The sequence below is a fragment of the Harpia harpyja genome, chromosome 10 (genome assembly GCF_026419915.1).
Source record: "Harpia harpyja isolate bHarHar1 chromosome 10, bHarHar1 primary haplotype, whole genome shotgun sequence".
In the NCBI taxonomy this organism is placed as follows: Eukaryota; Metazoa; Chordata; class Aves; order Accipitriformes; family Accipitridae; genus Harpia; species Harpia harpyja.
Genome location: NC_068949.1, coordinates 28,424,807 through 28,446,551, shown reverse-complemented (window position 1 = coordinate 28,446,551; position 21,745 = coordinate 28,424,807). Strand labels below are relative to the sequence as shown.

General features: G+C 36.2%; 1 protein-coding gene across 4 annotated transcripts in view; it reads left to right on the top strand.

Annotated features, from left to right (window-relative positions):
* Positions 1-21,745, top strand: part of EXOC6 (exocyst complex component 6) — a 99,694-nt gene that overhangs the window by 45,507 nt on the left and 32,442 nt on the right. For 3 of the 4 annotated variants that reach the window (XM_052798290.1, XM_052798292.1, XM_052798294.1), the window contains 5 exons: positions 479-588; positions 2,208-2,319; positions 3,953-4,087; positions 10,799-10,978; positions 19,969-20,110. In XM_052798290.1, the coding sequence (XP_052654250.1) occupies positions 479-588; positions 2,208-2,319; positions 3,953-4,087; positions 10,799-10,978; positions 19,969-20,110 (679 nt within the window). Of the gene's footprint in view, positions 1-478; positions 589-2,207; positions 2,320-3,952; positions 4,088-10,798; positions 10,979-14,075; positions 14,106-19,968; positions 20,111-21,745 lie in introns of all 4 variants that reach the window. The other variant, XM_052798291.1, reaches the window with a different exon arrangement.

Sequence of the window (21,745 nt, the reverse complement as noted above, 5' to 3'; positions counted from 1 at the left end):
AGTAAATATACATGCCTAAACATTCTCAAGATGCTTTGAAAATCCCAGATGTATTGAACTTCTCAAACCTTTTTTTTTCCCCCACTGCTTTCTTTGGCAAAAAAAAATTTGCATTTTTTAACCTCCCATCCCACTTACATCTATCTTGTTCATTCAGATTAAAAGCAGTTTGAGACCTGTTTTTTAATGTGTGTTTGTAAATTGCTTTCTACAGAGGGATCTTAAATTACATAAAGTTTACAAACTTTATTGTAATTTAAATAAGTGATAAAGTTCTATTTTGCTTATACGCTATTTGAACAGATGTAGAAGTCAGCTCAACGCATACCGCTGTTTGTATTTGGTGAGAAACAGAAAAGCTTAAGATAGATTAACATATTGATAGTGTGAAGTGCCTTTCTAATTGTTGTGTTTAATACCAAGCTGTCCTTTAGAATCAGTTTCAAGTGTAAGATAGTATTATCTTTTATTTTCACAGCAATCCTTTCCAAAGAAGCTTCCAATGTCTCAGTCAGTGCCTCAGATTTATATCCAGGTTAAGGAATTTATTTATGCAAGCCTTAAGTTTTCAGAGTCACTTCACCGCAGGTAAGCTTAAAAGTATCAGGAATGTGACTATAAGGTAACCTATAACTTCAAGGTGACCTAAAAATATATATCAAAATGAAAGTATGTTTTCTTGTTGTCCTGGTTTCAGCTGGGATAGAGTTAACTGTCTTCCTAGTAGCTGGTACAGTGCTATGTTTTGAGTTCAGTATGCGAAGAATGTTGATAACACTGATGTTTTCAGTTGTTGCTCAGTAGTGTTTAGACTAAAGTCAAGGATTTTTCAGCTTCTCATGCCCAGCCAGCGAGAAAGCTGGAGGGGCACAAGAAGTTGGGAGGGGACACAGCCAGGGCAGCTGACCCAAACTGGCCAAAGGGGTATTCCATACCATGGGACGTCCCATCTAGTATAGGACTGGGAAGTGGGGGCGGGGAATCGCCGCTCGGGGACTGGCTGGGTGTCGGTCGGCGGGTGGTGAGCAGTTGCACTGCGCATCATTTGTACATTCCAACCCTTTCATTATTACTGTTGTCATTTTATTAGTGTTATCATTATCATTATTAGTTTCTTCTTTTCTGTTCTATTAAACCGTTCTTATCTCAACCCACGGGTTTTGCTTCTTTTCCCGATTTTCTCCCCCATCCCACTGGGTGGGGGGGAGTGAGTGAGCGGCTGCGTGGTGCTTAGTTGCTGGCTGGGGTTAAACCATGACACTTGTGTACTTGTTAGCTGTGCTTGTTTCATAATTTACATATAATTTACATATATAATTATTTATATTTAATCTATGATTCCCAATGCTATAGTGTATATTCCATATGTGTATATATATTATATACAATATGTGTATGTCTGTATGGGTGAATGTAGCTTGGCATAGTAAGCTGTCTAAAACACTGCTGGGGGTTTTTAAACAGTATTGATTGGTTTGAATAATCTAGAGATTTTATTTATTTAACAAAGCATGTAAAATCTGAAAAATATACTTTGATACTGACCATTTCAGAAATAATTGTGTAGCATCCCTGATTACTTCGAATGGTCTTTCCCTTCTCAGTGCTTTGAGTTTACTTAGCAATGATTTCTCCTGCAACAAAACGTGCTGTCTGCATCCTCATTCCCTCTTCCATCCCACCTTTTTCTCATGGAAAACATCACAATTCTCCCATTTCCTTTCCTCCTGTGGCCTTCAAAAGCTTAGTTTTAATTACATAAAATAACATTCATAGATCTGAAATCTGGAAGGTATTCGTGGCCAGTTACCAACTTCTGCACTGTTAAAGATGTAAATGACTTGCTTTCACACATTCTTAATTGATACTGTTTATAATTTACACGTACTAATGAGCGCATGTTGACCTCCTTAGTAACTCATTAAAACCCACAAATTACTCTTTCCGAACTGCTGTGTCAATAAACATGTCCAAAATCTAAAAATAACAGATTTTGCTTCAGTGTTGAAATTCAGTTAATAGATAATTTGGTAAGTGAAAGAGGTGTTCTGTGTGTTAGATCACAGAAGACTTTGAGCAACCAGAAATTAAATGCATATAGGGAATTCTTAACATGAAAAATTCCCTTTGCTGGGAAAAAAATAAAAATATTAAGTATTACTGTCAAAATATTGTCCCGTACAGTAAAAATAAACATTTTTTTTCAGCTCAACAGAAATAGATGATATGCTCAGAAAATCTACAAATTTGCTGCTTACAAGAACTCTAAGCAGTTGTTTACAGAACCTAATTAAAAAACCTCATATAGGTTTAACAGAGGTAAGTTTTAAAAAACATACTCAAAACTGTGTTAAGACAATTAGTGCTAAAACTATTCTTGTAAATGTAGATATACTGTGATACTAAGATTTGTGTAAGAAAAACAAGTAGTGTTTGCTTTAAATTTGAACATTTAAAGAGGTGAAAGATGAAAAGCATCAATATCTGTTACATAAATAATAACAATACAGTGTTGGGTCTAGTTGCAAGTATATTTACACAGGGATGCCTTTTGAGAGAGAGAGATGACAATGAAAGAGTTCTGTCTCCTGTATGATAAACAGATTTGCAAGAAATAAGCCAAAGACTTTTACTTCTTTGGCTGTGTGTGGAGTATGGTTCATGTGTTCTGCTCCTGTCTAGCAATTAGCAGCACATTGTTGAGTTTCTTTTTCTTCCTGTTAAAAAAAAAGGTGTATGTGTGAGGAGTCAATCTCTCTCACGTGAACTGTGTAAAGTTTCAGAGTAAACCTACCTGATCAAGAAATCTAAAATCTCAAGTTCACTCTAACAAATGAAACTTTTTCTGTAGTAATTGCAATTAAAATATTTTAGTAGGTTTGTGCATGTTGTTTCTTCATTGGGCCTCTTGGTTTAATTTGTTTATTGGACAGAATAAGACAGGGTGAGGCAATGAATCACTATGAACATTCACTGCAGGTACATGCAGTGTCAGGACACAGCAGGTACCTACTGAAACATGCTGAGAAGGACTTAGGCTGTTGCCATTAGAGCAGTGTCATGTCATGTTGAATGTTGTTTCAAACTCAAGAACCTCTTGTATAGATGAAATGAAGAAGAAGATGAGGAAAGAGCCCTATAAATCATATATTGCCATGCTAGTAAGACAAGCCATACAATTTTTCTGAGATGTGGTTTTCTATGTTCTTGAAATGGGTACAGGAATATTTTCAAGGACATGAAAATAAATTTACTAGTATTTTTTGAGGTGTTTCATTATCAATTCAATATGTTTTATGAGAAAAATGTTAAAAAGTGAAAACTTACTTTACCAACCATTACATTAGTGTTCACTAAAACAGCCAGTATGCAGTGGGAATTAAGATACAATATACTGATATTTCAGTTACTGTGCGTTATGTACGTTGTCTAATTTGTGAACTGAATGAGAATGCAGGTCCTGCTTATAAAAACATTTATATAATGTACAAGCAGATTGTTACCGTTGTTGGGAGGGGAAGGACTTAACAACCTTATTTTTGAAATTCCCTAACTTCAGAATGCATCATTCTGCAGACAATATTGTGAAATATTTTTTTATAGCAGTAATTTTAAAAAATATATTTTTATGGTACAAATTAGTAATTTGCTTTTGGCAATATATTTTCCTTTATTTTCCCTTTTTTAATTCTAAAATGTCACTTGGATTTATTTCACTGAGGAGCTGTCTGCAGTCTTCATTTAAAAATGGCATCATTTCTGTGTAAACTGTAGTATTACCCCATAGTGGTATTTGAAAGCAAACTTGAAAACTAACCAGTAATAGGTGGTAACCTGAAATACTGTAATTAATTTCTAGTAGCATTGTTGCTGAAAGAAGTAACCATTCACAAAATCAAACGTCAATGGGTAATACAAAAAGGATTTTACAAGAATTTTTTGTCTCTTGTAGCTTGTTCAAATCATCATAAACACAACACACCTGGAACAAGCTTGTAAATACCTTGAGGATTTTATATCTAACATTACAAATATTTCACAAGTGTCTGTTCACACTGCAAGACTTTATGGACTTTCTACATTTAAGGTATGGTATATGTCATCTGTTATATGACTGTCTGAAAAGTTACATTAAAATCACTATAAATGAAGCAAAATGAAAACAAAGGGGGTGAGGGCAAAGCTGCGTGCTTTCTTATTTTTTACTCTAAACCAATTGTGAACTGTTAAGAATTCAGTTGTAACACTGAGCAGATAAATACTGGGTTTCATGTTGTCAGTATGATCTGAAATATGTCAGTACGTGAGAAGTATCAATATTATCTTTCAGATGCATCTTTTATTAAATTAAAAAAAGACAAGCTAAGCTTAACTGCACCAGAAGCTTTCAATAGATTAAGCTCCACTTTGTGTAACATCTCCCCTTTGTGAATGGAATCAAGCAAAACAGCTAGTTTAATCTAAAATGTTTGTATTATTTATTTGTTTTTATTCTACAATAGAAATATTTTGTGATATATTTTCAAATCGTGTAATTTAGTAATATAAAAGCAGTATTAAGAATGTGTTACAAAGCATAAATTACTCAATTATCTTTTTAGAATTCCTATCTTTTTTACATGTCCTTTATATACAAAATAATACTTGTTAAAGTTATTACTGGGAAATTGACTGTTTCTAATGTATGGCAACTGTTTATCTGCACAAGCTGTATTTTCTCAGATTTTTCAGAAATGGCAGAAGTACGTAAGCTTATATCTCAAAAAATTAAAGTAAATCGTAGGTGATGCATACTCAGCATAGCCAATTCTAATTTCAACAATTAGCATGACAACATTTGTAAGCTGAGTACAAAATAATCCTGGAATAAAAAAATGTTGTAGTTTTCTTTCTGTATATGGCTCTTCATCTCATTAGTAGGTGAAATTCTCCTAGTTTAGTTGTTCTTGCATTTGTCTGTACAAAAATTCTGAAGGATTTTGAAAAGAGGAAACTAAAGCAAAAATACTAAGTGACTTGAATTGTCACATCTGATGTCCTTGGCAGAGCAAAACCCATACCCTCATCTTTGAAGTCTCTCTCCACAATATTGCTCAAAAGGCCTTAGTCCTTTTTCAGTTGTAAGGCAGACACGTGTGGTGTTAATGAGAAACCTGCACGTAAAAATGAAATTGCTGAAGACAACTCATAGACATAATGTCAGGTAACTTAAGATGACTGAGATTTATCTCTAAGATAAATTATTCAAAATTCTGATCCTTGCTCAGGCTATTTTATGTCATAATGACCCTAGTAAGCTCTAAAACAAGCTCCCAACAGCTGGACTAGCTATGCTGAGTGCAAAGATGGTTTGGTCTCAGGCCACTGAATGGCCCAACATGAGAAACCCTCCTGCGCTCTGGCACTGGGGACGGGTGTAGAGATGCTTAGAGATCTTTCATGCTGTGGTGGTAGTTGAGTGCCAGGTACTTCTTTCAAGCATCAGATGGTTGCGTACACTGAAGAAGCAAGTTTTGGTACTCATATACATAAAGTATGGCAGAAATTATTTCATTGACCGAGCCTGGCTGAGTAGCTTTTTTGGTTTAGAATAGAAGCAAATGTGTGTGCTTGGGGACTGATATGGAGTTTTCTTTCCGAAGAAAACATTCTCACAGAAAAATTAATCTTGTATAGGTTACCTTGTGCCATTAATTCAGCCAGTGTGTTGCTGCCTTAGTCGCTTGGGGCTTCTATACAGAAATTTTTGAAAGGGAAACAAAACAAAAAGTCATCAGGGATTCCAAAGCAGCTGCAACTTGAACTTTAGGTATTTGGGGGTTTTTCAGTGTACACTGAAACAAAGGAGGGTGGTTTCTTGTATTTATGGGATAAAGAGGACTAATCCTATTGACAGTAGTTCTGTTTTCTGTACTTCGTTTTTCTCTTGATGCAATATGTAGCCTATCCTATTATAATATCCCCTCTGGCATAGACGTTAAAAGGTGGGTGAGGTGGAATAAGACATCATCATTGCAAGACATTTCATATTTCCAGTTGATTGCCAACAATTTTCCCATTATCTGTCATTTGTTTTGCTAAGGATTTAATGAACAAGGCAAAACAGAAAGGTTCTGGCCTAGCAACTGTAGTTAAGTTACCATTGCCCTACCAGTAGTTTTACTAATTTTGCCCTGTCCTTAAGATCTAGGCTGCCTAGTTTGCTTGTTGTGTACCGATAGTGCACGTGTGTCTTTCTTTGAATTTGCTTATCTACAGTGTAAGGTCAATCCATAATCTTTTTAACATTCAAACAAAACACTTAATGCAGCCATAGTGTTTGATTTCATTAAGAGGTAAGATGTTCTTTATCCTTGAATTTCATTTACTAAATGCAGTTGAAAGTTTGCATTATATTTTGTGCTGATTGCCTGTGTTGTAAGTTATGTTTAACTATCCTATAAACTACCTAAGTTCTATTGGAGGGAATCACAGAATATTGTATCTCTGTTTAGTGAGCTTAGTATCTATGCACTTTGGAAAAATCTTGAATGAACACTGACAAACGTGAGAATTTTTTTTATGGTTTCTCTCCTGTCTCTTTCCCTGGAGAACTTGTTAGCACGATGTTCTCCACTTATAGTAGAAAATTCTTTTCTCGTTAATCCCTTTTTTTTTTCCCTCTCTATTTAAATGAAAAACTGCTTGCAGTTCCCCAACTGGGCCCTCACAGAGTTTGGTATGTTCTACTGTTATTAAATTAATCTCCTGGTGGCAAATCATGTCACCTCCATTCTTCCTGAGTGGTCAAAAATCTCCTTTTATTAGCAGCATTGATCACATTTACATTCCATGAGATGATCTTATAAATACATCTACGCTGTATTTTTTAAATAGAAGCCTTCAGACCTATTTCATGGCTACTATTTGAGAGGGCTGTTTTTCCCGCTTTATTTTCGTATATAAGATCTCATTTTAAGATGTCCTTCAAACTCTCCAAGCACTGTTTCACATGGGTGGAAATTAAAAAAAAAAAAACAACAAAACAGAAAACCCGCCAAAACTTGTTTCATTTTATCATATTAAAAAATGTTGTTGCTCTCAATATTTATAGCCGCGTTTTTCAGCTTTGCATGACCATTGTTTTCCTTTGTTTACATTAGCAGTTGCGCTAAGCATAAATAGATGTATTTGCAGATCTAGTTGACAGAAGTTTCTGAGCCCAGGGTCTCAGCATTAAGCTGTGTAGTGGCTGTTGGAGAGCCAGATAAATAGCATCAAATGCTGTGCAGGGCTTCAGGACATCCTCTGAGAGAAAAGCCAGTTAACAAAACCACATCATTTGCCCTTTTCACTTTATAATGGGGGAAAATCTGGTGAGCTTTCAGAAGGTTTTGATGCAATTCTGTCACCATGTTAAAAGAAGAGATGGAGTTAATTCGTCTGCCTCTAGGAGCTAAACCACTCTTTCTTGACTTGGGCATGGGATTCACAGTGCTGCTTCTCCAAAGTAACTTCTGGGTTTGAAATCCAATTGCTTAGTTGTTCACAGTTTTCTCAGTGAATACAGCAACATGCCTTGCTTAAAGTACTGGCAGCACACTGCTCCAATTGTAAACCAATAACTAAAGCAAAATAAAAGGTAGCCAAAAACAGGCTTCCAAAACAAAAACTGAAGGACTAGTCTTGCCATTGCCAGTAAATCATCTTAACTGGTAAAGATCATAGAGTCATAGAATCATAGAATCATTCAGGTTGGAAAAGACCTTCAAGATCATCGAGTCCAACCATCATCCATGCCCACTAAACCACGTTCTGGAGTACCTTGTCTTCATGCTTTTTGAATACCTCCAGGGATGGTGACTCAACCACTTCCCTGGGCAGCCTATTCTAATGTCTGACAACCCTTTCAGTAAAGAAATTTTTCCTAATGTCCAATCTAAACCTCCCCTGGTGCAACTTGAGGCCATTTCCTCTCATCCTATCTCCAGCCACCTGACAGAAGAGACCAGCACCCACCTCGCTACAACCCCCCTTCAGGTAGTTGTAGAGAGTGATAAGGTCTCCCCTCAGCCTCCTTTTCTTCAGACTAAACAACCCCAGATCCCTCAGCCGCTCCTCATAAGACTTGTGCTCCAGGCCCCTCGCTAACTTGGTTGCCCTTCTCTGGACACACTCCAGCAACTCAATGTCTTTCCTGTAGTGAGGGGCCCAAAACTGAACACAGGACTTGAGGTGTGGCCTCACCAGTGCCGAGTACAGGGGGACGATCACCTCCCTGTTCCTGCTGGCCACACTATTTCTGATGCAGGCCAGGATGCCGTTGGCCTTCTTGGCCACCTGGGCACACTGCTGGCTCATGTTCAGCCGGCTGTCAACCAGCACCCCCAGGTCTTTCTCTGCCGGGCAGCTTTCCAGCCACTCTTCCCCAAGCCTGTAGCGCCGCATGGGGTTGTTGTGACCCAAGTGCAGGACCTGGCACTTGGCCTTGTTGAACCTCATACAGTTGGCCTCGGCCCATCGATCCAGCCTGTCCAGATCCCTCTGTAGAGCCTTCCTACCCTCGAGCAGATCAACCCTCCCTCCCAACTTGGTGTCATCTGCAAACTTGCTGAGGGTGCACTCGATGCCCTCATCCAGGTCATTGATAAAGATATTAAACAGAACTGGCCCCAGTACTGAGCCCTGGGGAACACCACTTGTGACCTGCCGCCAACCAGATTTAACTCCATTCACTACAACCCTCTGGGCTCGTCCATCCAGCCAGTTTTTCACCCAGCAAAGAGTACACTTGTCCAAGCCATGAGCCGCCAGCTTCTCAAGGAGTATACCATGAGAGACAGCGTCAAAGGCCTTGCTGAAGGTAGACAACATCCACAGCCTTTCCCTCATCCACTAGGTGGGTCACCTGGTCATAGAAGGAGATCAGGTTGGTCAAGCAGGACCTGCCTTTCGTAAACCCATGCTGACTGGGCCTGATCCCCTGGTTGTCCTGCACATGCCATTTGAGTGCACTCAAGATGAACTGCTCCATAATCTTCCCTGGTACCGAGGTCAGGCTGACAGGCCTGTCGTTCCCCAGATCCTCCCTCCGACCCTTCTTGTAAATGGGCATCACGGTCCCCTGGGACCTCCCTCGTTGACCAGGATTGCTGATAGATGATGGAGAGTAGCTTGGCAAGCACCTCTGCCAGTTCCCTCAGTACTCTTGGATGGATCCCATCTGGTCCCATAGATTTGTGAGTGTCCAGATGGCTTAGTAGGTCACTAACTATTTCCTCCTGGATTAAGGGGGGTATATTCTGCAATACAACCACTCCATGATGACTTAGTTTTTAAGCAAAAAAAACCCCAAACCCAAACAAACAAAAAATCCAAGCAATTGCACTAAACCTAAGCAGATACATTTGCAAGTCCCATCATTATAGATTGTTGAAACTGAGGTCTCATTGTTAATTAGAAACTTTAAATATAGACTTGACTTTAATTGAAGCTTTTATTGTCATAGCCATCTACAAAATTGTGGATGTCAGCATATTCCTTTATTTGACATGTTAACAGGTTGCCAGATTCTTGTGTGTTGGATTGGGAGAGCTGTTCAGTGGAGACTTTTACAAGTTGCTTTGGCAGCAAAAATGCTAATTTTAGGGAATCGTACTTTGATATTTATACATGGCAGGGCCACATGCTTTCTTGCTTCCTCCTGAAGTGCCTCATGGCCTGGGGCCTGACTGAAGAGTGCATTTGACACATTCAATGTGACACCACCTTTGAGCTCAGATAATTTTGATTTTTTTTTTCTTTCTTTTTCTTGCCTTTCTTTCTTACAGCTTTCTGAAGTGCCATGGTTTTGGATTGTTTTTTCCCAGAGGAAACTAGCGATGGGAATTTCATCCACTTTATGTTGCTCCAGTATATCCAGCCTATTTTTACTCTCTAAAAAGCTTCAGCAGTTGACCAGTTCACTTAATTCAAATACCTGTCTTGAATTATTCTGCAAGATCAGTGAAGAAAGTTTCATGTTGAGCCCAAATTAGAACATAGAATTTATCAAGTATCTTTAAACTCCAGGCTGGCAAAAGCATGCCTTTCCAGCAAAACACACCTTATCCAGCACCTGTACATACATCCCATTGCATCTATGAGGATGTTCCCTAAACAGATAAGGCAGATAGTTAGCATCATAAACTCACTTCACAGTAAATGCTAGACTTTACTGTTCCAAAGAGGAGAATCTGGGTGGTGGCAGAACAAAAAGTAGAGGTGGGAGGAAGTAGGGGAATGCTCTGAATCATGGTGTGTGATGGTCAGGATATTTAAAGGAGGATGAAAAATGATAAGTATTCTTCAGATATGCAGATTTAAGACATTAATTACATAAAAATGATATGATTGCTGGACCTCTAGCCGTAACATATAAAATAATTAGGTTCTTTTATTATTTTCTTTGTAAAAGCGGGCAAATAAACTTTGTGTCGGGGTTGATAAATTTGTAAGGCTGAATTAAAGGTAGTTGTTGTGAAGAGTGTGAAACAATTGCTTTGTTTCCAAATTCAAATTAATTTCATTTGTCTCTGAGAACTTAGATTATTCTGTAGGCATATTCTGTTATAAACACTCTTACAGTATACATTGTGGGAGTATTTTAAAAACCACAGCCTCAGACTTCTTGTAAGACAGAAGTTAAAATATTGATTTAAATGAAATATTTTTTGAATCTAAGAAAAACACAAGACTTCAGTTTTGTTGATGAATATAATTTTGTCTGCATTCTAATAATATTTTAGAATTCTGACAATTGCACACGATTTTTTTTCAGGATGCAAGGCATGCTGCAGAAGGAGAAATATACACAAAACTTAACCAAAAAATAGATGAATTTATTCAGATTGCTGATTACGATTGGACAATGTCTGAATCGGATGGAAGAGCCAGTGGATACTTAATGGACCTTATTAACTTTTTAAGAAGCACATTTCAAGTTTTTACTCATTTACCTGTAAGTGTTCAAAATTAAGTTTAATTTCAAACTATTGGAGCATTATTTTATTTTAAAATACTAAGATTTTGAAGATAGATGTGATTTTTGAATTGTGCACATGCTGGCAGATGTATTTTTAAATTTTTTTCAGTACAGATGTTTTATAGATGTGTTTCAGTATCTTGGATGATGCTTACCCATGGTAATACTTAGAAAATACTTTCAAATACTTTAGTAATATTATTAACAACAGCTAATTTACAAATAGTGTAAGAACTCAAGCAGTTTTCTAGAGCAACAGATGGCCTTTTTAATTAACCATGTTGGTTCTGTGTACACATGCATTGGTTCAAACAGTGCAGAATTGGTGCAAAGCCTGCATTTATGTATAAGTTTATGGAGGTCTTGGATTCTCCAAGGTTGTTTTTAGCTAAATAGTCTTGATCATAAAAAGTCATTTGATTCTAGTTAACTGAGCTTCATTGAAATGAATCTTTGTTCATATTCAAATATATTCTGTGTTATTTTGTCCTGGGTAAAAGGGTACTGTTAAACTGTTTTATGTACTAATCGTTACATTCTGTTGTCTGATTTCCCCTTGCTTTAAGACAAAAAAGACTGTTTCTAGTTTGATTTATCATCGTACTATTTTATACCTTTATAGGTCTGGCGTAACTTCAATAAATCTTTCAAGCTACATCTGCTTTTCATCAGCTTGTCCTTGGTTGCTACTGTCACACTGATGTCTGAGTGCTTTACCCACATGCAGTGCCTATAAAGAATAAGTCCTCAATGCATAGAATGTTTTGAGGCTCCAGACTGGAAGTAAAAGATAATTTCTGTACGTGCACAGCAAGGTGTTGAAGTTGCTGGCATAGTGGGCTTATCTGGTCTTCCAAATCACATGTGAAGGGGCTGTGATTCTCCAGTTGCCTTTTTTTTTACTGACTCAAAGACATAACCCACTCAAAATGTATCACATAATATTGATGTGAATGTGACGTGTGAGACGTGCTTCTGTGCCAAATCAGTTGAGCATTTTTTTGATAAAGAATAGTAAGTTTGTTAGATAGTTAAATTCATTGTAACTTAACATACAAAGCAGTGTGAACCAATGCCACTGCTCCTCAGTGGTCATATGCATATAGCAGTTAAGGGATGTGCAACTTCTAGTGAAGGATGTGCAGAAGTCTGTCATGAATGTGTGTTGTGATATAGCGGTTTGGAAATGAGCCACAGACAGAATAAAGTAATGTGTTAAGAGGGATGGAAAGAAGCAGCTGTGGCATTAGGACTTGAAAAGTGTGAAAGGAATAGAAACACCTGCCTGGTGGCATAAGTCAACCTTTGGAGAAAGCTAGTTCTTATGAAGAGGTTATTTGGTAATTTCAAACTCTGGTCAGTTAACAGGCAGGATGTAGAACTATATGGATGACTAGTCTGGTCTGGCAAGAGGGTTCTTGTAATTTTTGACTTGTCCTGTGTATCACTCCCTTATTCTGGCTTGGCCAATTGTAGAAACACAGTCCTATGAATGTTGCTGTGCATGAGCTGTGAATGTTATATGAGAGTGTGTATACAGCTTCATTATGATGATTCTGGTTAGATTTGCAATTTAAGGTATTTTCATTAGGAGAAAATTTATAGTAAAAGCATTTTCAAAGATAAGCCCAGAACTAGGTTCCATAACTCATTAAAATAGTAAACGCTTTGGAGTGCTAAACTAAGCTAGATTCTCATATACCATAGTTAAGATTTGGAATCATTTTAGTATTCATTTACATTAATGGATTATTCCATTAATGTCACAGTGTTATTTCCATAATAATTTTTGTATGGCTGGCAGAAACATTCCACTACTCAGAATAGTTTCTCAGAACCTTTTCTGTAATTAGAAATCAAGGAACAAAAGTCCTAGCCACTGGCCATAATTGTAGTAAGGAAAAGAGCAGGACAAGTACAGGAATCTCTTCTCTTCCTACCTTAGCGTATCTGATTATGTTAGAGGGCATTGTGCTTAGGGCTAGGGGCACTAGTTGGCCACACTAGTTCTCCATAGTCTCGTTCAAGGGTCGCTGACTTTCTCTTTGATATTGTTTCAAACTCTAGTCTTCCTGTAGAAGTGTTACAGTATGTTCTTTAACAATTTTTTGATGCAGTTGTTGAGTTCCTGTCGTTAGTCTTGTTTTATTTTAGCTGTCTGTGTAAGCTGTGTAAATGCACAGGGATCTGTCTCCTTTTGTGCTTCCATGTGGGGCTATACTGAATTATTTCTGTACCAATGTAGACATAACTTTTAAAAAAATATATCTTACATTATAGATCTGTTTTATGCAATTTGTATTATTTTTATTAGAACATTAGAGATCTAAATCAGGTAGACCATGATCTCAGTTTTACTGAACCTGGCACAACTTAGTTGGGGTCTGATATCTCTATTGAATCACTGGAAATGTCTTCCGTCTCTGAAACTTTTTTTTTTCTCTGAAGTTTTACATCTTAGTTTTCTGCTCTGTGTTTGTTTACTGTACTTAATAAGCAGTTTTGGAAAAGAAAATAGCTTTATTCCACCCTGCAGTTATACTACCATTAGATTTATGTTAAAATTTATTAATGGATTGTGTTACATTTAGATTCTTACTGTCCTGAGCCATTCTAAGTCTTGCTTGAACAAAATATGTTAATGACAACAGATGGCCTCTATAAGCCAAGATGGTAAACATGGCATTTATTTTTTAACCGAAGTATTTTGGAATATATTATTTCTTATCATGAAAACTTTCTGGAAAGGCATATCAACAGATGCTTCGTCATTTGAAATTTGCTACTTTGATATTTTGGCATACAGTTCCTTATTACAGAAAAACATTTTATTGCCAAATTAGTATTATTTCAATTATAATCTCTTCGTTATGCCTCAACAAAATACTATATAAGTTCACAGGTTTAAAAAAAAATAAGGAATTAATGTAGCTGTGATTGTTCTTTTTGGAAGCTTTTCCTTACCTTTTATTGCTACCAATTTTTTTTTCTTTTTTTTTCCTTTTATTTTTTTTGATGTTGACAGTACATCTTAATTTTTTTGTTTTGATTGCCTTACTGGTTTCCTTCTCAGAATAACAACAATGACCATGCAGCTATGTCGGTAAGTAGATGCAAGATGAAGAAAAAGCATGTGAACTGAAAAACTATGAACTGCCTGCAGGCTTATTGCTTCAATTTTTAATCATTTAATAAAAAGACCCTTCTATTTTGCTGATGACTTGCTGCGTACCTTGTGTGGTTGCATGCAGGGATCAAATTAATGACTAACATTGGGCTTTCGTACACTGAGACAGCAGGAGCCCTAAGAACCTTGCAGAACGTTGGTGGGGTATGCCTTGCATCCCAAATAAGATAATTTAGAGGAGACTATGAGACCTTTTGGAAGAGAGGTCAGGTATCAAAATGCAGCTATGAGACATGAATACAGAATGAGGGTAGAGTGGTATAACAGAATAAAGAATCAGTGAAAGTTCCATCATTTCTCTGCTACATCTGCCTGGGGTCAAGGGAATGTGTGTGCTCGATTTTTTTTTTTTTTTTTTTTAAGAAGATGATGGATTGCGTTTAAGAACTCTTCCAAGCCTTGATTATTTTCAGCTCATCAATTTTTGTATCAGGAGTTTATTTTGATTTGGCATAAGCATTTCCATGATAATGAAAGTGTTGAAAATAATATTATTCTGTTAAGAGTGGCTTCTGAATACTGAATTTCTGAACTTACTTTTACTAATTTTTTCTAATAATGTGGTTGAATCATGTTCACTTAAGCAGCGTACAGCAACAAATGTATGCTGTGCTGTTCACTGTTTAAGTGAACAAATGCGTAAGGCACTTGGAGTGCACAGTGTGGGAATAACGCCGTTCATTGCTACAATCTAGAGAGCAATTGCCTGAGTAGTAGCTCTGTGGATCTGGAGAGAGGATCTAGCATTGGGCTTTCAAGTTGTTAGGAGCCTAGAGCACATGAGTTACAAATGGAGGTTTAGGGTTGTTAAAGAGAAGGCTCGGGAGAGATCTAGTGGCAGCCTACAACCGCTTGAAGAACAGATACAAAGGTGATGGAGCCAAACTCTTCCTGGTAGGACTGACAGTTTCACATGTGGGTATGATCACAGGTAGAAGCTTGGGAGGTGAAGCTTTGACATTAGGGAAGAAGTTTGCACGAAGAGGGTAGTGTGGTGTTGGAAGAGGTTGCCCAGAGGGGCTGTTGAATTCCCATCCTCAGTTGTTTTGAAGGCTCAGCCAGAAAAAAGGACAATGGACCTGAACTAGTGTTGGCAATAGTCCTACTCCAAGTAGGGGGTTGGACTAGATGACATTGGTGGTTCATTCCAGTGAACATTTCTATGATTTGAATACTCAGCCTCATGTTGAACTGTCAAGCTAATAGGTGTCATGAGCACTATGAATATTGAAAAATTTGTGTAGAAATACTTCCTGTTAATGTTGAATAGGTGTCAGTGTGCTGGTTATGTCATGACCGAGCACTAGCAGAATTTCAGCAATGCAGAGCACAGAGGCTGCGTTGCTTTTGGAAGGTTATAATGTGAGAGTCATGTAGTTTTTAATGGTTCTGTTTTCTAAAGTCACAAGAATTTAGTCTTTTGAGACTAATGCTGTTTTCAGGTTCTTTTACAGCCCATTTTAAGTTCGTGTTGCAGTTTATAGTGCCATTAGATATTTCGAATCAAAATGCAAATTAAAAATTCATTATACAGCTATTAATCTCATTAAATCAATTGGATATTCAAATTTGTTATTAAGGACCTGCATTTTTTTAGTTTTTATTTTGAACAGTTAAAGAAAAATCATACCTTTTCAGATCAGTTAATTTGAAATTATAGAGGGTGTATATGTAAGTGTTTTTAATTGAAGTTTAGAATTAGCTGAAGTTTTGTTCTAGATATGTGCTTTGTCAGTACAAAGTTAGTATTGGACAGCTCTTTGGTAAAGAATGACTATTGAAAAGTAAGAGTTACAAATTACTTTCAAGTAGTTATTTTTTATTATTTCAGTAGAATTTGAGGCAGAGACTGGAAGTAAAATTGATTCTTAAAAATTCCATTAGTGTTTTTCAGTATACTTGTATTTTATCAATAGTTCAAAAGTTGGATTTTAGTCCTGATGTTAAGTAATACAATGCTTTAGTTATTATGACTGATAAAATCGGTATGTTTAGTTTCTTTGCATTTTCAGAAAATTTTTCATTATGTCATTTCATGTTGTTAAACTAATTCTTCAGCTTAACTTCTTAGATTTAACAGATAAGTTTTGTTATTTCCTTTTATGCTGAGGGTGGCAGTTTGTGTTATTTTATTGTTTCTGTGATTGGCAGCAAAAGCCTAATTTCACAGCTTGCAGTGAGGGTGAAGGGGTGGTGGTTTTCTGCAGCTATATTCAAAAACTGTCAATCAACAGCCTCCACGGGCTACTTAGAGAATGGGTTTTCTTACTGATTTCTCCAAATGCTGCTTCATGCTGTCTTTGATTGGCACAGCCTGGCAGGGAGGATGGATGAATCTGTCACTGGCTGGTTAATTGTGTTGCTGGTCTCAGCCTGACATCAGGTCTTTGACTCCTAAGTGGCTCAATACAAAACAAATTAGCAGATTGTAGTCATATTTCTCATTCTATATGCTTTGACTTTGTTGAATGCAGTCCATAAATCATATTGACTGACACCATAGTGAATGATGAAAGCTGCTTTTGAGACAGCTAGCATGGGTCTTAGAAAGCAGTACCACGAAGGTACCATGGAAGGATGCATATGGCTGACCCTTTGGGAATTTCCTAGGAGCCAAATGTCTCTTTACTGCAATTGTTCTTAGGAGAAAAGCTTTTTGGGTCCTATAAAAAAGGATTTAATATGTCAGCAGATTCTCTTTGCAAGCTCCTTTGAAATATAAGAAGTTTGTCTAAAGGTTTTTTCTTTTTACAGACTTGTATTTCAGCAAAATGTGAAGGCTGGGTGAAAAAACAGTTGCCTTTAACACTGTTAGCAGGTGTTTTTCCTTATAGAATAGGGTCCTTGTTTCCTAAACTTTACATTGGTTGAGTGGAAGAATAGGTTTTGTAGATAGCAGCAATTAGCATAGGCACAGCAGAGATATGGGAGGCAAACTCAAGCGAATGTGAGAAGACTGCTGAATCTCTGCATGCTATTGAATATAGGTATTTAATTGCTAGATACAGTAACCATGGCCACTCTCCTTTAAAAAATAATAATAATAGTAATTAAAAAAACCCCAAACTGACAAATAATAAACATTAGGAATGTTTTAAAACTGAGATTTGTTTAATTCTGGAAAAGAAATATGTTATTGCTATGATCATGAATCCTTAAATTTCCTCTTCAAAATGCATTACGAAAAAATGGCAAGGAATTGATTAATTGGTGGACGGTGGAAATTTGGAGATAGATTTTTAACTAGATCTCAGTTGTCAAACACAAATTCGAATTCCACTCTTTTCTGAATATCATACATCCAAAGTATTTTGAACTGGGAAGCACTGAATTTTGAAGAGGAGAACAGTAAAGTTCACATTTCTCTCAGTTAAAATTCAGCATTTTGATTGATCTACATAGCTTCGTTTTTTTCTCCAGATTTAAGAAAATCAAGTGATTGTATTGAGTAAGTATAAACTGTGTATAGTAAACTTCTATTATTTGTTGATATGTCATGTGAACAATAAGCCTGTAGTTCAAGTTACATAGTTGGAAATAATTTAAATGTTAGGATGTTTCCATTTTATGAAATTTTAAAATAAACATTAAACATACATGTATTGATACTTATTTAAAGTCCAAGTGGCTTTTACCATGTCATTTCTGTATTGTAACCATTATCTTGTGCTCCAGTACTATTGATATTTGCCAGCCTGTAACAATTAACTACAGATGCTTGTTAGAAATATAAAATTCTGTCTTTTATTTAAAATAAGAGGAGTACACATTGTTTGCATATAAAATAAATTGAATGTTAGAATTTTTCTTGACAACCTATTAATCTGGTTCAACTTTTATTACATTATAGTGGCAGCATAAATAGGACATGGAGCTGATTTGATGGAGCAGTACATTAAACAGAGATGCACTAGATGTTCCATTAAATCAAAATGACATTTCCATTAAGTATTTCAAACCTACTACACTGTAATTAAATGAACTGTGGCCCACTGATTCCCCTTCTCACCTCCTTTTTTCCTTCTTTTTTCCCCTTTTTTTCCTCTTTTCTTTTTTTTTTTCCACTCATATTGATATTGTTTTGCTTGGGGAATAGAGCTGCATGTCTCCCAGTGTAATTACCATTGGGTTTGGGAGACTTTTAAGCATGCCATTCTTGCATTGTTTCTTACATTCTTCATTGTCAGTTCATCTATTTTGGTCAAAAATGTTACTTGCTTTTCTGAGATTTTTCAATTAAGAAACTGACATCTCATTTTAGATATAAAGCTCCTAACAGTTCAAGGTGTCCTAATGCTGAAGAGGTATTAGCAAAAGCCATTTAATGTTTCACTGTGACACCTGAGGAGAGTGAATGCTTTCCATTGTATTGTCTACATTTTAATTATGTTTTAACAAAGAATGGATTTTTAAAGTACAAAATATTTAGGGCCAAATTTGCTTTCCGTTATATGTATACATAAAAATTCAATGATATGAGCAAGTTGTCTTATTAAGGACAAGATCTGGCTTTTCAGATGTTGGAGCAGAACTTTCCAAACTTTTTGGGACAGTGAACTGCTGTCTATCCTTATCATTTTTCATTGCTTATGTGTGTTTCTGTGAGTCAACAGTGAATTGATCAACCTGACTTTGCAGAAAACAGCTGGGGAACCATTGCTTTAGAGAAATAGGTGTCATCACTTTACTGATGGATATAAGTAAAATGATAGTGGTGTGTGCTCCAGTAGGTGTATTATGTAATTATGGTTTCTTTTCTGGAAGCATGTTAATAGTTACCTTGGTTTCAATATGTATCGTAACATAGATGTCAGTTGAAAAGCATGGTTTAAGTACATTAAACTACAGAGATTCATATAATTGCATTTGAAAGTCAAGATCACTCTGCTCTAAAAGATTGTAGTGCTATGAATAGAACGCTGCCATCTCATCGGATATCTGGTCTTAATTGGTTTTCTTAATTCTAAGGTAGAATTTTCATATCTTTCAATTTTTCTGTACTAAATTTTTAATAATTTATCACATTAATGTCTGATTTTGTAGTTTGTTTTTTGGTCTTATGTTTGGAAAATCATTTGTCTCAATTACATGTACATTGTAAAGAGATGTTACTAACTAGACTGTGGTTGGCAAATTATTTCTATTTTGTACAGCAGAGGGCTACATTTCATTTTGTAAGTAGTTGATTACTGACAGCACTGATTTATTAAGCACCTGAAAAGATGATGGATAAGCATGAATATTTTAAATAATTTAGCAACAAGGTTTGAGATGGAATTCGAACAATTAAAGTGCCAATAATAAGTGCAAGCTGTTATGAGAAATTCCCCGACTGAAAGCAATGGGTTTGGTTTATATAAAGTTTGGGGGTTTTTTAACTGACTATTGTGAAAAATATGCAGCATGTTGATTTTCATTACATTCTTGCCTTCATTTTGTTTGGGTAAAAAAAAAATAAAAAATCCACAAATCTGTTCATATGCTTCAGCAATTTATATTGTTATTATTTTGGAAATGTCCTTGTATTCCTGAAGACTGTTCAATTTCTGGAAGAAATATCCATAATTGCTTTAACGTATATTTAATTTAGTTCCCCGATTGATTTAATAGAAACAAAGCTAACAGGTCAAAGAAATAACACCAAGTGTGATCTTTCTCCTTCTAATCTAAGTCCTGCCTCATTAAGACTTTGAGTGCATATTAAAGTCAAATCAGATAAGCAGCTCTTTAGTGACTTATCATTTGTTTCTATCTTAAAACCTGTTGCTCTTTCTACTAGGGAAAAGTGGCCCAGACAGCTTGCATGTCAGCCTGCCAGCATCTTTCAACATCCCTAATGCAGATGCTACTGGACAGTGAATTAAAACAAATAAGCATGGGAGCAATTCAGCAGTTTAATTTAGATGTGATACAGTGTGAATGTAAGTAGATCTTCCGGAATTCCTATCTATATCTGTCTTAACACTGCAAAAAAGTTCTGTGATGTAATCCATATAGTGATCTTTTTCCATAATTCACTAAAGCTTTGTCTTTTAAACAAAAATTACTACGGTACAGCTTCTTGTAAAAGTATTTATCAATGTTATGTTGACTTTTCTGGGAAATTTTTTTATGAAATTTTTTTTTAGCTGAAGTATCTCATTGAAACATACATCTGTTGTCACTCCTGATGGGATCATAATTGCTATATCCAGTAAAAAGACTATAGTCTAGTACAAAATTGCCCAAAACCACTACATAAATGTTGTGCTTTTATAGTTGAGGAAATAAAGGTCAAATGTCTGTGAAATTTTAATTTTCCCTCTTGAGTTTATTTATTATGATACAGATTTTAAATGTGCTGTTACATAGGGTTTCCTCCCTACTACGATTACGATGACGATGACGACGACGACTACTACTACTACTACATTACTCACTGTGCAGAATAATAGTACTCCTTTAGTAAACATCAGATGTTGTTTAATTCTCACTGTTCAAAATACGGCATCAGAATTATTTTATAAAACTGGTTCGATCCAGCGCTAAAGGCAGGATTAATTTCCTCATGTTTTGCATGGAGCTCACTGCTGAGGGTGAGCTGTTAATCTGTATGAAGGAATTTACTTCCATAACATCATTGTCTTATGAATAGGTTTTAGGTCTGGTTTTATAGTTGATGACTGAGATACAGTGAAAAGCCTCACTAGTGTTTTTTTCAATGCATATTTTTATTTTCTTATGCTCTGTTTTTTTGAAGTATCTTTCCTCTTATGTGTTTGAAGCATGGATCTCAATGATTTTGATGACAGCTGTAAAATGGGGCAGTTCTGCAAGTCGTATCCTGAGGTTTTTAGTTTGGACACATGAAAAAATTGATGACTACTCAATTAGCAGCCGCCTATGGGAAACTGGAAATTTGATTTCAAGCAATTTAGTTAGCATCACAAAGGGTTCTTATGGGAGTCCAGGGACAGAGTTAAGGGGCATTTTTGACATTTTAACCATATGCTTGTCTTTCCTTTTACTGCCTTACTTGTTACATTCCAGCTAAACTCTGTAACAGGTAGACCAAGCATCTTTCTGACAGTCCTTTATTATATAGCCTTAAGGCCTTTCAGTGTGTGGAATGAACTGACAGGATTATCAGGGTCCAATTGAAAAAATATTTGTGATCATGACATTAAAGTTTGTCTCGTGATTGCACAAGTTGGCCAAACAGATAATGGTTTGACTTTTTTTTTACTTTTAGCATGCCTGATGTTGCAAATTTAATAGTGTTCTTTTCAGGTAGATGGGCAGGGGTATGTGTATGTGCATTTGTGTAGTCTCCTAGATGTAAAAAAGATCCCAGTTGTAAAAACAGAAATTCCATAGTATTCATAATACTGACACCATAATCATTCATCTAGACAAGCTGAATTGGTGCACCTACTAAACAGGTAGCTGCCTTCTGAACAAATAGTGTAACAGTGAAGAAAGCTTGCCCACTACAGTATTATTCTGTTTCTCATATTTAAAATACCATCTGTGAACAACACAGTACTTCACTACTTTTATAGATTAACCAATTCACT